This window comes from Marmota flaviventris, chromosome 4 (genome assembly GCF_047511675.1).
Source record: "Marmota flaviventris isolate mMarFla1 chromosome 4, mMarFla1.hap1, whole genome shotgun sequence".
NCBI lineage: Eukaryota > Metazoa > Chordata > Mammalia > Rodentia > Sciuridae > Marmota > Marmota flaviventris.
The window spans coordinates 9027252-9042695 of record NC_092501.1 but is presented as its reverse complement, the minus strand read 5'-3'; the positions used below and the strand labels follow the sequence as shown (position 1 = coordinate 9042695).

The 15444-nt window shown below is 35.5% G+C and overlaps 1 protein-coding gene and 1 pseudogene across 5 annotated transcripts in view; one reads left to right on the top strand and one right to left on the bottom strand.

Moving 5' to 3' along the window:
• Plekha1 (pleckstrin homology domain containing A1) overlaps positions 1–15444 on the top strand; it is a 61666-nt gene that overhangs the window by 18942 nt on the left and 27280 nt on the right. For all 5 annotated transcript variants that reach the window (XM_027930292.2, XM_071610840.1, XM_027930293.2 and 2 more), the window contains exons 2-4: positions 1826–1986; positions 7493–7549; positions 11077–11122. In XM_027930292.2, the coding sequence (XP_027786093.1) occupies positions 1846–1986; positions 7493–7549; positions 11077–11122 (244 nt within the window). In that variant the 5' untranslated portion in view covers positions 1826–1845. The remainder of the gene's footprint in view (positions 1–1825; positions 1987–7492; positions 7550–11076; positions 11123–15444) is intronic.
• On the bottom strand, positions 8516–9268 carry LOC114088499 (ATP synthase F(0) complex subunit B1, mitochondrial pseudogene; annotated as a pseudogene).

The following is a 15444-nucleotide window of genomic DNA, read 5'->3' as shown; positions in this document are numbered from 1 at the left end:
ATTGGTTGTTTTTATGTATTTATTCATACACATAGTCAATATAATCTGACCAGTGTCATTTCCTGATGTTTCCCGTTTTCTTTCCCTCCTCCTTCCCTAGGGTCCCTTTCCTCTACTCTGCTGATCTCCCTTTGATTTTTCATGAGATCCCTTCCCCTACATCTTTTTTTTTTTTTTCTTTTTCCTCTCTGCGGACTCCCTCCCCCGCCTGGGGCTTAGGTCATATGTTACAAGAGAAACATATGACCCTTGACCTTCTGAGTTTGACTTATTTCACTCACCATAATGTTTTCACATCCCATCTATTTTCTTAAAATGACATAATTTCATTTGTGTGTGTGTCTGTGTGGTGCTGGGGATTGAACCCAGGGACGTGTACATGTGAGGCAAGCGCTCTACTATATCCCCAGCCCTCCTTTTTTTTTAAATGGCTGAATAAAACTTTATTAGCTGGGGTGTAGCTATGTATGTGGATAAAGCATGCTAGCCCAGCATATATAAGGCCCTGGGTAAAACAAAAACCTTCCATTGATAACACACATTTAATGGACAACTTTATTTGAAACTTTTTGATGTGTTTCACTATTTCTCTACATATAAAATAATGATATACAGTACGTATATCAAACTGCATTGTTATTGAATCTTCTGTTGTCTTACAAATTTAAATATTCTAGTTAATTTACCTTGAGCCTTTAAATGAAGAACTAATTATACAAATTCAGTCTGCCAAAACGTATAGTGTTGCTGGCTCTGCCAGTATAGGAACAGCTATCTGCAGAGTGGACTAAGCTTCATGTCAGGAAGATTATACATCTATAGTTTCTAGATCAAAAATGGTTGGAAACGTCACTGTTTACCCAGATCCTGGTTTACAACAAAAGTTTCAATACTTTAGAACCAGAATATGTTATACTTCTTAAGTTTCTTTTAACCTGTACCTCCTCTTTTTCTCTCTCCCTTTTTTTCCCCTGTGGTAATTTATTTGCTCAAGAAACTGGGTAGTCTGTCTTTTAGTGTCCCAACCTGGCTTTGGATTGGATCTCAGTGTTGCTGATTGGGTCCCTGTGGTGCAATTTAATATGTTCCTGTGTGTTCTGAATTTCTGTCTTTGGTAGTGGGATATAAAGGGACCGAGTAATTCAGATTTAGATAAAACATTTTTTGTTGTTATTACATGTTCACTTCATAGAGTTTTAGAGAGATAGGGTGGTGTAGAGTTTAAGAAAGGAGCTCTGGAGTCCAGGAATCTGGGTTTGAGTTTTGATTCTTTTCCTACTAGTTCTGTAATCCAGGGCAGTTACTTACTGTCAATGTTGACGTCTTTATTTGTGAAATGGATTGGTGATGCCTACACTTAGGGTTGTTATGAAGATTAAGATAATGCATAGAAAGGAACATTGCACAGAACCTATACTAGAGTAAGTGGTCTATAAACATTAGCTATTATTACTGTTGTCTTACAAATTTAAATATTCTAAAACAATCCAAAAGGTAGATTTTCTTGCTAGGAAATTAAAATATGGAAAGCTAATTTTTGACTCACTTGAGTTTATTTTAGGGTAAAAGTAAGTAACTTATTCAGCTAAGGGGTACACAACTCTTCTTTGTCCCTATCAATGTGAACATAAATTTATTTTCTAAAGTGATGTATTTTCATGCTTTAGATGTTGGCATAAATTCTTATTAACTGGTTTCGCCTAACATTGAGAAGAGTAGGCTTCTTATTAAACGACTGCATCATAGCACAGATTTAATCTTGCTTCCTGTTGCAAAATTCTTTTCTTTTTTCTAGGGAGCTTACTGTTAATGTTTTATTTTACAGGGTAATGTTCAAGCCCAGAAATGCCTTATGTGGATCGTCAGAATCGCATCTGTGGTTTTCTAGACATTGAAGAAAATGAAAACAGTGGGAAATTTCTTCGAAGGTACTTCATACTGGATACCAGAGAAGATAGTTTTGTATGGTACATGGATAATCCACAGGTGTGTAAAATCCAAAGATTACCTTTAAAAAGCATAGTAAAGTTTATTTATTACATGATTTGACGTGCTGTATAGGCTTTAGGATTTGTCTTTTTAGGTAATACTATGTTTATTATTACACTCTCTGTCTTATCTGTACCTATGACCCTTATTGTCTTGTTTGAGTTTCAGAAGGTAAAACTACATCATTTGATAAAAATTGTGTGTGTGTGTTTGTATGTGTATATCCTTCTTGGGAGAGAAGTGTTACCTCCAGTGGGATTTTTTTTTTTTTTTTTTTAATCTTGCTATTTATTTAAAAAGTTGAAAAGTTACATATTCTAGTTTAACAGTTACTTTCCTGGAAATTTCTGTCCTTTAAGCATATGTGTAATTTAAAATTTAAATTAGCAATATTTATCAATCTTTTAAAAACAAATTTTTGTAGTTGTAGATGGACAGAATGTCTTTATTTATTTGTTGGTTTTTTATGTGCTGCCTCACGCATGCTAGGCAAGCACTCTGCCACTGAATTATAGTCCCAGCCCTTTACCAGTCTTAATACATCAAAATGATATATGTTCCAGAAACTTGGAAGGCTAAGCAGGAGGATTGCAAATTCAAAGCCAGCCTCTGTAACTTAATGAGACCCTAAGCAACTTAGCGAGACCCTATCCTAAAATAAAAAATAAAATGGGCTGGGGATGTGACTCAGTGATTAAGTGCCCCCTGAGTTCAATCCTGGGACCAGAAAGAGGAAAAACAACAACAACAACAAAACAATAATCCCTGTTACCAAAAATACAGGTATAATAATAAATATGTACAGATTTTTAAATTTAGGTTTGTATACATTCAAATAATTTAATATAAAATTCTGTGAACCAAAATTACTGCATAATTGTGACCTACAAAGAGGACTCAGTCTATCTGTGGCACTGAGTAGGAACCACACCTGGGATTAGGCTTCTGCAAATATGTTTTCAGCTTGTATATCTACCTTGTTTATATTCACGTCTTAACTACCACAAATGCTTTTCCACCTATCTAAAATCTTATTCCTTTGAAAAAATAGTATGTATAGATGAGATATAAAACCCTTTTTAACTCTGAATGTTAAAAGGGGTGTACATAGTTCTGGTAGAAAATTTTTAACTCATTTGGTTGAGATGTTGTATGTAGGATAGGGATGATGATGATAATTATTATTATTATTATTTTAATGTGGTGCTGAGGATTGAACCCAGTGCCTCACACATGCTAGGCAAGCACTCTAACACTGAGCCCCAGCCTCAGCCCAAACTATTACTTCTTTTTTTTTTTTTTTTCAGTTGCTCAAGACAATACAATGATCATGACATATCATACATTTGATTCAAATGGGGTATGGAGGATATACAATCAATCAACAATTACACGAAAAAATGCTCACCATCTCTAGCAATCAGAGAAATGCAAATTAAAACCACTCTAAGGTATCATCTCACTCCAGTAAGAATGGCAGCCATTATGAAGTCAAACAATACAAGTGCTGGCGAGGATGTGGGGAAATAGGTACACTTGTACATTGCTGGTGGGACTGCAAATTGGTTCAGCCAATTTGGAAAGCAGAATGAAGATTCCTTGGAAAGCTGGGAATGAACCACCATTTGACCCAGCTATTCCCCTTCTCGGACTATATCCAAAAGACCTAAAAAGAGCATACTATAGAGATACAGCTACATCAATATTCATAGCAGCACAATTCACAAACTGTGGAACCAACCTAGATGCCCTTCAATAGATGAATGGATAAAAAAAATGTGGCATTTATACACAATGGAATATTACTCAGCACTAAAAAAAACCAAAATCATATATAGTTCTTTTATAGTGTAAGACTTGACTGTCAGTCATTGTAATGCCATATGTGAACTGAAATATATTTAAATTTTATTGTTGCTTTGCAAGTCATTGGGATAAAGATCACAAATTAAAAATTAGGATCCCAGTTTCAAATTATGTGAGAGACTTAAAAATAGAAATCATCTGTGAGTAATTTTAAAATTTATTTGTGGGACTCTATTTCAAATAAAACTTGATACAAAAGTTAAAAACAGAAATGTATGCTACAAGAAAATATATGCAAAGCAGGGGTGAATCCCTAGCAAATGTCTTGCCCAGTGGGTTTTAGATATTTGAAACACACATTACTAAAAAGTAATTATATTTGAGACAGTGTTTATTATTTTTTTCTGTGAGTCAAAATCTAGTTCTTTGCATCATCTAACCATTAATCTCACTTTTGCTCTCCAGTTTTCTGTTATCTAAGTTTTAAGTCTTTATTTATAGGCAGCCTTTCACTTTTAATTCACTTGATATTTTTTGAGTAGTGACTTTGTATTAGACATATTTTGCTGGGAACTGTTTGCTACTACTATCTTTGTAGAGCTTATTGACACCCTGTTTTATTGCCTTACCTCTGGGTGTAACCACCTTTCTTTGGAGTTAGCCACCTGATGTGTAGTCACAACTTATTACCTTTATTTACTTGGCTAGAATCAGTGGGAGGAATAATAGGTCAGCAAAAATCAAAAGTTCATCTTTGCTTTTTTTTTTTTAAAAAAAGTGTAGATCAGATTCCTCCCTTTTAGGACCGCAGTTCTTTATCTGGGGCATGGTCCCCTCATAAACTTCTTTTCCCCAGGTAGAAACTGAGAACTCCTTGACTCCCTATAATTGCTGCTTGCCAGATTCCAGCTCCTGGTTCTTCTCCAGAGCCATCACATAGTTTAGCCTGTGTTCTCTCCCTGATAGACCTCTCTCTTTGCAAGGTCTGTGCAACTTATATGTGGTAACATCAAAATTAACCTAGAATGTTGGATATGATTTTGGTCAAGAGGTGATAACAAGTAGTTTATTCCAGGGCTCAGAGTGCTGTGGACAAAGCAGTCAAGGCAAGAGGACCCATGGCACATTTGGACAACAGTTTATCTCTTTGGCAGTGGGGGGTATCTATTGAGGGTTTCAGCAGGGTCTTTGTCACATGAATTTTGGGGAGTGAGGGTGTTACTGGGGACTGAACCCAGGGCCTTGTGCATGCTAACCACAGGTTCTACCTCTGTGCTACATATCCAGGCTCTCACGTCAACTTTTTTGTCTCTCTTGTAATTAGTTCAGTGATTTTTCTGGCTATTTGCAGAATTTAATTTTTTTTAATTCTTATTAATTTTTTGTCTTCTTTCCAGCTTAAGAGAATCCTTAAAATCTTGACCTGCTATTAATAACATTTTGTGTCACCTAAATGTAATGATTAAGACATAATTTTTTGCATGACCAATGTGATTCTGCAACCTGTACACTCAGAAAAATGAGAAATTATACCCCATCTGATTCAAATGTATGATATGTCAAGATCATTGTACTGTCATGTGTAACTAATTTAAAAAAAAGACATAATTTTTTTATGGAAACTTTAGCAAAACATCTTGTTAAGATTATTACATTAGTTAAATCATATTAAATTCCAGTTTTTAGTCATTTTGAATTACTGAAAAATATCAATTGCAAATGATTCAGTTTTATTGTTTTTGTGGAAGTACGAGACATGGTTATACTGATTATAATAACTCTGGTAAAGAAAATCTGTTTGCAACTGTCTTTAGAGAGCCAATTCCTCTCTTAAGTGCTTCCACTAATCATTGGTTTAAACAAATCAATGCTAATGTATTACTAGGTATCAGTTGGGGGCTTTCTGTGTTCTGTTGTGGATGTTGATAATAGTGGAGAATTAAATAATTAAGTAACTGCTAGGAAGTGAATTTGAAGAAACCTTAAAAAGTATTTGGCAAAATGAGTTTAGGAGCTCGTAACTAACAAATGGCTTGTTTCCCTTTGTATCTTAGATGTCTTATTAGTTTATTATTTCTTTTTCATTGTCAAGTAATACATTTTGAAACCTGTTTTTTTTTTTTCTATTTGAACTTTACAACAGTCCTTCTAGTCCATAGATGTATTTTTAAATATTCCACTGATATTTCCCTCTACTGTGCTACTGTTTATTCCGTGATCCTATGTTTCATACTTTGATTTCTCACTTTCTTACCCAAAGGCTTAGAGCTCTGTCCAGTGAGTTAAAACAATAGACTTATGGAAGATTTAAAACAAAAAAAGTTATTTTGAATTAAAGGGTAACTGTTTAAAAAAATTCACTTTAATATGAGTGATTCTTGAAGACATACATTTCCTTATCCAAAATTTTTTTAAAAAAACAACCTAAGTATAAAATATTAGACTATGACTAAACTTTTAAAAACTTAACATTAAAAACTATAATTTTGTTTTATATACATATTTATTGATTTATATTTGAAAGTTTGGACATCATATACAGTTCAAAGCAGAACATAATGCAGTTTTACTCTACATAAGAGTAAATATTTTGAAAAGACTGTAGCTATCAACAATAACCAGCTCAAGTTTGGGAACCTTAACACTGAAATGTCTAAGCTTCCAATAAGCTTATCTGATGAAGGTACTTCCTAACTATTCATTGGAATAAGCTGTAGATTTGTTTTTTAATAATTTTTTTGTTGCAGTTGGACACAATACCTTTATTTTATTGTATTTATTTATTTTTACGTGGTGCTGAGGATTGAACCCAGGGCCTCGCACATGTGAGGTGAGCACTCTACCACTGAGCCAAAACCCAGCCCCTTTAGATTTTTTTCTTAATGTGCGTTATTATAAAGTCAGGAGAAAAGTTGATCCTGTTTCATTTTTAGCAGAGATGGTTTTCAAAGTCAGGATTTAGTTTTACTTTTAAAATCTTATATCATTCTTTTCATTTATATTCTTCATTACTTTTTCCCAGGTTCGTTTTTTTTAGTTTTGCTACCTCCATCTTCCTCTTTTATAAACTACCTAGTTATTATATTTCACGGTGCATTGATTAAAGCATAATTTTGATTATGTATCTGCTCACCAGCCTTCTTCATTGGTTTCAACACTATAAATTCATTTATCCTCATTTGTCTCAACATTCCCTACGTATGATTTAGGGAGAATCAATATTTTGAAAAAAAGTCATCCATATAGATTAAATGTGGTATGACAAACACTAAGCCATTTAAATGAGAGAAAAATCCAGCATTTTTTTTTCAGGATATACATTTGATAAAGAAGTTTTAATAAAACAGTATTATGTGTAGTTTTCTAAAATTTCTTATAGTTTTATTTGTTTATGTTTTCAATGTCTTATCCTTTTTTGTGGCTTTTTAAGCTTATGAAAAAGAACATTAGTTTGACTACAATGATAAAAACAGACTTTCAGTTACAGACTGCATACAAATGGAACAGAGGAGTTGCCACTTTGTTATCCAAGTTTCTGTCTTAGTATCAAACCTTGTGATACATAACAGAGAAAAGCTGATTTCTAAAATGTGACCTTAACAACTCTAATTTCTTAGCTTTAGAATATATGAAACATTATATTATAAATAAATGTATAATGTTGGCTATTAATTATATATTAATAATTTGTTTCTAGAACCTTCCTTCTGGATCATCACGTGTTGGAGCCATTAAACTTACCTATATTTCAAAGGTAATCTTTATACTTTGTTTTACTTTCATATGTGAACTAAAATTCCTCCTAGTGCAAGTGTGAACAAAAGCAGCAGTTTCTATTCATTTAAAGGGTATATCACGCTGAAAACAGTACCTGATTACTACAGGTAGGAAGATCCTTAAATTGACAAAATTGGGAAGAAAATAAATTCAATCTTCAGGATGTGATGAATTACAAAAGTTAATACTAATGTTTGTGGTCAGATGCTTGAACATCAGAATGAGAAAAATCAGTTAACTATTTTGAGAAGATCTGGAGAAGAGTTTTCTAAATGTGTGGTTGTTTTTTGTTGCTATTTTGTTTTCTTGTAGTGCTAGGGAGCTCAGGGGTGCTCTACCATATCCAGAGCCTTTTTAAAATTTTATTTTGGGGCTGGGGATGTGGCTCAAGCAATAGCACGCTCGCCTGGCATGGGTGCGCCCCGGGTTCGATCTTCAGCACCACATACAAACAAAGATGTTGTGTCTGCCGAAAACTAAAAAATGTAAATAAAATGTTTTTTTAAAAAAAAAAAATAAATAAATAAAATTTTATTTTGAGGCAGGGCCTCGCTACATTGATGAATCTGGCCTGGAACTTGAGATCGTCCTGCCTCAATAGCCACCGTATCTAGCTCCTTTGTTCTTTTTAATTTTGTTTTAATCATTACTTTATTGCAAGATAATGGATTAATTTTAAATTTAAATTGTAACTTGGTAATCTTTCACCAGGCAATATGTTTTAATAAAAGCAAACCACTTTTTAAAAAGCAATCAAAGAACAACTCAAAATGCAGAATAATGATGAGAAATATTTGGCCAACAGATTTAGCTGTCTCACTAAAAGAAACTTGAACTTTTCTTTTTTAGAAAAAATAAACTGTAATTTCAGTAGATAGCAGTAGAGAAAGATTTTGTCACATAGAATAGTTTTCATTTACCCAGTCAGTTGTGTATAGCTGTCTCAACGGGGACAGATACATTTACATAACCTGCTTTGCTTGAGCCTTCTTTCAAGCAGCTGGAGATCTGTAATGCACTTGGCAGTCGCTTCATTTTCCTGCTGTGCAGAGATGCTCTTGTACACAAGCTTCTCCACCCAGTTTATCATGTGTTCCTGTTCCTTTCGATGCATCATATTCTGCACAGAGATATGATAATCCAGGCAATTCTTTACCTCCCTCCAAGGCCATAGCAATGTTATTCCCCTGGACATCAAAAAGATAGTGGTGCTTCTGAACCAGTGCCTGCTTTGACTTCTCCAACTCAATTGGAAAATTCTCCTGGATATGTTTGATGGAAGCCTTCTTCAACTCTTCTAGTTGGGCAATTTTTTGTTCATTATCAATAAATTCTCCAGTAGAGGCACCATATTTTTTAATTACATAGTCGAGTAACCCCACTATTGATATGGGAGAGAAGGTCTCTGGGGTAATAATCACATCTATTTCTCTGGATATAAAGTATAAGATAAGCCCAGTTCCAAGCATGGAGGGTCCTGTTACTCCAGTTTTAGGATAAAGAAACTGGAAGAATTCCTCAGGGATCAGCCCAAGATGAACTTTTCCTCCATATCCAGGAAGAGGTGGTAGAGGGGCAAGATGTGACTGCCCAGTATGAAAGATCCTCGTTGCCTGCAATATCCCGGTCCTAGGAAGGTTGCATTCCTGAGACAGGGCCGCTTTGGCGGCAGCAAAAAGTACCACCAGGAGACCATGGTCAGCAAATGTCCAGGTAGCAGGCTTAGTGTCCCTGTGACTCCGACCAGAGACTGTAGGGGCCCCAGCTCCTTTGTTTTTGACATTATGTTTATGTTTTATTTTGAGGAAAATGTGGACTATCTTCAAGTTGAAAGGATGATTTTTATTCCTTCTTTTTACTTTGTTTCTATTAGTTTCTGTTTTCTTTTTTATTTGTTTTTCTGGTGCTCTTATAGTACTATTTTTCTATTATTTTCAAAAATAGAGATTTTATATTGATCAGATAGCTGTTTTCCTTTTCTTTAATTAGTGTTTTAGAAAGAGACATGGAGGTGCTAGTCGTGTGATTGTTTTGTTTTACACAAAAGCCATAAGAAGTTTGTTGGTAAAGTATGAGATGCGAAAGGTATCACACAGTGCTGTTAAATAATGTACACTGATACACATACTGTGATTATTGGCAAAGATGGATCATTTCAATAGAATATTGATTATAGATGGGCCTCTGTTCAGAAGACAGATACTTTTTTAAATAAAAGACTTCATCAGCATTACAATAAAGCTACTCATTCTCATTGAAAAAACATATTTTTCTTAAAAAATATTTTTTAATTGTAAATGGATCTTTTATTCTATTTATTTATTCATTTATATGCGGTGCTGAGGATCAGACCCAGGGCCTCACACATGCCAGACAAGTGCTCTACCACTGAGCCATAACTCCAGCCCCGACAAAACATATTTATTAGCCTTCAGACAACAAAGAGGCTGAGGCAGAAGGATCACAAGTTCAAAGCCAGCCTCAGCAAAAGTGAGGTGCTAAGCAACTCAATGAGACCCTGTGTCTAAATAATATACAAAATAGAGGGATGTGGCTCAGTGGTTGAGTGCCCCTGAGTTCAATCCCTGGTACTAAAATAATAATATTAACAACAACAACAGTAACAACAACCTCTTCTCTGTGCAGTTCTGACTTTCTGTCTGTCCTACAGCTTACTGAAGTTTGAGATTTACAGTTTGTACTTTAGTTTAGACATTTCAACTTATTTACCCAGAATTTATTCCCGGAACAAAGTTCAGTGTGACGCAGCTGTGAATTTGTAGTTGGGATCAGAATTCCTTTTGAAGGTACAAAATAGATGCCACAATTATGAGTTCTTCCTCTCGGCAACAGCACAGTGATAGTCATGCATGGGATTCTGAGAGCTTCTTATTTGGGGATAGCAGCAACCAGGTGTAGCTAGTTGCTTCACTTTCTAAAAGGAACCTTGTGCTACATTTAAGTAGGTGGCCCCATTACCCTCTATTCTCCTGTAAAAGTGGGGATTAAGTACCTTGTTAATTTCTCATAGCATATTAATGCCTTCTGAATTTGGGGACTTCAAATACACAGTCTTCCCCTTGCCCACCCCCATTTCACTTAGAGTTCACAGCTGATTTTGAAACATGACATTTGAGAACAATTCAGAGCTTATAGATTATTCATTGAGGGAGTTTTAAAGATGATGTTAAATGAAAAATATTTATGTGTGTGACAAAGCCTACTGTTTTACTTTCAACTTCTTCATATTTCCTTCAAAGAAAAAAACAAGGTTTTTCAAAGAAAGCATGGAAGTACCATTTGTTTTAAACATTAAATGTGAAACTCAGATTCTATACTTAATTTGCTGCTGTTTTTCAGTTGCCTTTGAAGTTTAATTTCAGATTTATATGATAAGTGTTCATCATTGTTGGGAAAGTATACATGTGAGAATTTATATGATATTTGAGTTTGGTTAGAGTAGTGTTGAAGAATTGAATAACGCATCTCTCTCTTTCTTGTTAGGTTAGCGATGCAACTAAGCTAAGGCCAAAGGCTGAGTTCTGTTTTGGTAAGTAGCCATATTTTATGTTACTTACTTTAAATTAGATTGATATAATTAATTCCATCAGAGTAAAAGAAAACAGTCACAGAAAACACAGAGAGTAAACCTGTGGCTTAAAGAGTTATTTTAAGACAAATTTCCTTGCAGTCACCATCCAGGTAAGTCAATAAAACTTTGTCCCAATCCCCAAACCCAAAGCTTCTTTCTGTGCCCTATCCTAGTCACAGCCTCCTCCCTGCACCCATGTTATCTTGACGTTTATAATAATCACCTTCAGTGAGATTTTAGGTAATTTTTAATTTTATACCTAGTATTATTCCATATTATTAAACACGTAAATAATGAAAAAGATTTGGTCTTGAGTTTGTCAGTTAGGAGAAATTTATAGTTTGGAGGCAGGAGTAGTTGAGGTTATTAGATTGCCTTGTTGAGCAGATATTTAGTGACTACCTTGTTTGTGGCAGACACTGTGCTTACATTGGGATGATGAGGTGAACAGGAGCAGTTGCTGCCTCTAAGGCTCTCAGAGGCTGGTTGTCTCACATGCAGACACAATGTTAGGTTATTATCATTACATTTATCAAAATACATAAAGGGGGGTATAGTCTATTAAAGGAAGAACCAAGAAAGAACTCCACACCTTCATAGGGGACCTCAGGAGTCAGGGGAACCACACTGGATGAAGTGCTGAGTTTGAGGCCAAGTAAACTCCTGATCATCCTTTACATTGGGGAGAAAGGTAGGAGGACCACATCGGCAGAGGTGTGCCAGGTAGAATATGGTGTGTGGGGGCTGAGCACTTGGTGAAGCTGGGGGCAGTCGTGAGAGGCTGGAGTAAAAAGGCAGGCATAAGTCTGCATGGGGTGGGTTGACAAGTGACCACATATAAATAAATAAAATAAAGTCATTGTGTCCATGTACAACTAAAGAAAAAAAATTTTTTTAAATAATAAGATTTTTAAAAAAAAAGGAAAAAAGGAAGAGAGAAAGTGAAGAGCATATGGAAGCAACCCATAGGTGAAGTAGCTTGGTTTGGGAGAGCCTTGATGCATATTGGTTCAGTCGCATTTAAATTGCTGTACTTAAGGGCCTGAATTACCATGGTACCAATGGGAGAAAGAGGAAGGTTGGAAAAACATTTGAAGTCCCCAAAACTTGGATGCTGGATGTACGGGAGCTGAAGGGAAGAGAGAAATAGCAAGGAAGTTTATGTTAAGAAATGAGGGGGCTGGGGATGTGGCTCAAGCGGTAGCGCGCTCGCCTGGCATGCGTGTGGCCCGGGTTCGATCCTCAGCATCACATACAAACAAAGATGTTGTGTTGGCCAAAAACTAAAAAATAAATATTAAAAAAAATTCTCTCTCTAAAAAAAAAAAAATGAGGGAGCCAGGCATTGTGGCGCACGACTATAATCCCAGCAACTTGGGAGGCTGAGACAGGAGGATCACAAGCAAAGCCAGCCTCAGCAACGACAAGAAGCTAAGCAACTCAGTGAGACCCTGTCTCTAAATAAAATTGAAGATAGGGCTGGGGATGTGGCTTAGTGGTTGAGTGCCCCTGAGTTTAATTCCTAGTACCCCCAAAAAGAAAAGAAAAAAAAAGGAATTGAGGAGAGCTGATGCGACAAGGCAAAATGTTTTGTAGGAGGTTGAAGGGGTGAGGGAACTTTCAAGTGGAAATCTTCTGGTGGCAATAACTGATAACTGGCTAAAACTGGAAGATTAAGAATGGAGAAGGTCTAGGGGTAAGCACCACCAAAAAACAAACAAACCATGAATGGAGAACTGGAGAGGGAGATGGTTGAAGCTGGGAGAATTAATATTCTCTCAGAGAATATCCTAGTGGACACTGGTAGTGGGAGAGACAGAAATTAGGAATGGCCAGCTGACATAAAGAGAGACTATTTACATTGTTGTAAAAAAAGTTACTTTGGGAGGCAGAGTTAATGTTACAATTCTTTGCTCTCTCTTACTTGCAAAGGGCAACTTTCTTTGGCAGGCCATAAATTAGGAATAGCATCTGATGGTAATCATATATCCAATAAGAAAATATGATAGTAGCAGGATGGAATACAGCAGTTGGAAAAGTAGCTATGAAGCTATTGCATGGTGGTGCAGGCCTGTAATCCCAGCAGCTCAGTAGGCTGAGGCAGGAGGATTGCAAGTGCAAAACCAGCTTCAGCAAAAGGTGAGGCCCTAAGCAAATCAGTGAGACTATGTTTCTAAATAAAATACAAATAGGGCTGGGGATGTGGCTTAATGGTTTAATCCCCAGTCAACCCCCTAAAAAAAAAAATAACGTATTTACTACAAATTATACTATTGGTTATTAAATAAGAACATGCCTAGGAGCCTTACAAATGATGGCTATTGGGGGCAAGTCAAGTAAGAATTTTGTATTTTAGAATATTTAAAGAATATACTTTTTGACAAATCTTTATTTGTAAAATTTTAAACTTAGAGTTTGAAGGAATAGTATAAAGTAATAAATTTGACATTCATAATTTTGGGATATTTAAAATAGATGATTTATTTGGAATCAAAGATTAAGATTAATCACTTACTGGTCTCTCTATAGTTAGTTTATTATTAGTCTTCTATTGCAGTAGAGAAATGAGTCATAAAATGCTTACTTTCAGAGAGAGAGAAAGAGAGAGAGAGAGACAGACACTGGCTTCTAAAATGAACCACAATTTCCATTTCAAGTTGCAACCTAATCTCACAAATTGCTCCAGAACAGTGAGGACAAGAAATACTCAAACCTCTAATAGACATGTGTGAACCTCACTGTATAAAGATAGAAGGAAGATAGAGGAATAACAGGTACCTAGGCAGCTTAGAGGAAGAGGCCAATGAAGAGCTAACCATTTTGGGTCCTTCCCTACCCTGACTCTAGACCTGGAAATTTTCTTAGAAGAGTCAGCAGCCCCATAATCCAAGAGAGTTCACACGGGTTTTTTTTTTCCCAAAAAAGTTCTTCCCATATTATTATTATTATTATTTTAGATACCTTTATAGTTATACATAGTAGTTGGGTTCTAGTCAGTCTTTTTAACACTTCTTTTTAAAACATGAATAGACAGCCCAGAATTACTTAATATTTAAGGAGAATTATCAAATAGGAAAAGAGACATGAGACAATGCCAAACTCACGTGAAAAATAAAAAAAAAATCTAAAGGTAGGACAAAGGTAAAGAGGTAAGAGGAGAGAATTAAGAAAATTAGACACACTCTCAAGGAAGTCCAGCATCTAAGAGAGAAGAGGGCAGAAAAAGAATAGATTAGGGGAACCTGACAAAGAATGAGATAACGTGTTTTATCATCACTTAATATGTAACCACAGTTGAGCCATAGTCAGTGCTGGGTTGTGAGATGATTTGTGTTTGCAGTTAAGCTAATGTTTATGCTTTAGTTTTTATTTCATTTATTTATTTGGATGGTAAAGATTTGGAATAAAGTTGTCCAGGGAAAAGGCAGGAAGCACTCAAGCCTTGGGCACATTCATTGTTCATTGAGCTTAAAAAGATGACAACATAGAGATGTCCTAGTTTTTTTGTTTTTTTTTAATTCAGAGTCTCTTTCCCTGTTTCCTCTTGCCTCTGATATTGCAAATATACCGCTTTTCAGTAATTTGCTTTATATTTTCCACAATATTTCCATAGTTCGTGAAATCTCCGAGGATGATGATGGAGAATAATATTCTGTCCCAGGCACTATGCTAGGTTTTTGCATGTATCATCTCTACCTCTCAAGGAAGGGGTAGTTGGCATTTCTGTTTCACAGATGTAGAAAATAGGGCTTAGCAGTCAAATGATGTTTATGGGATGATTCTGCTTGTAAGAGCATCAGCCAGTCAGGTCTGACTGATTTCCAGGCTCTGATTTATTTATTTTTTCTACAGCAGATCACTGTGCCTCTCTTGCTGTGATATAATAAAAGTATGTGAGTTTTTATTCAGACTTCAAGGTGTGCCAGAAGTCTTTTAAGAGATTTAGCAGCCTCCCTTCCTTCTCTTAGAAGAGGTTTTTCTAGAAATGTTATTCATTCAGAAATGTGTGTATTAAACACTGACATTGTACCAGGTGTAGTATATTAATTACTGTTGAGATTTTCAAACTCTCAGTATTCTGAGTGGATGCCCAAACAACACTGAGCTGGGAGAAACCATTGTGAGGGCTGAGTCTCAGCCCAAGCTGTGAAAGAGTCTGAAAGCATACTGTATTGACAGCTGAGAGTTAAAAAACACAAGTTGTATATTGACATATATGATGTTCTTGCTAAACATATGTAACTCACTAGTTTATCTTAAAATTTTCTTTATGGTATTTA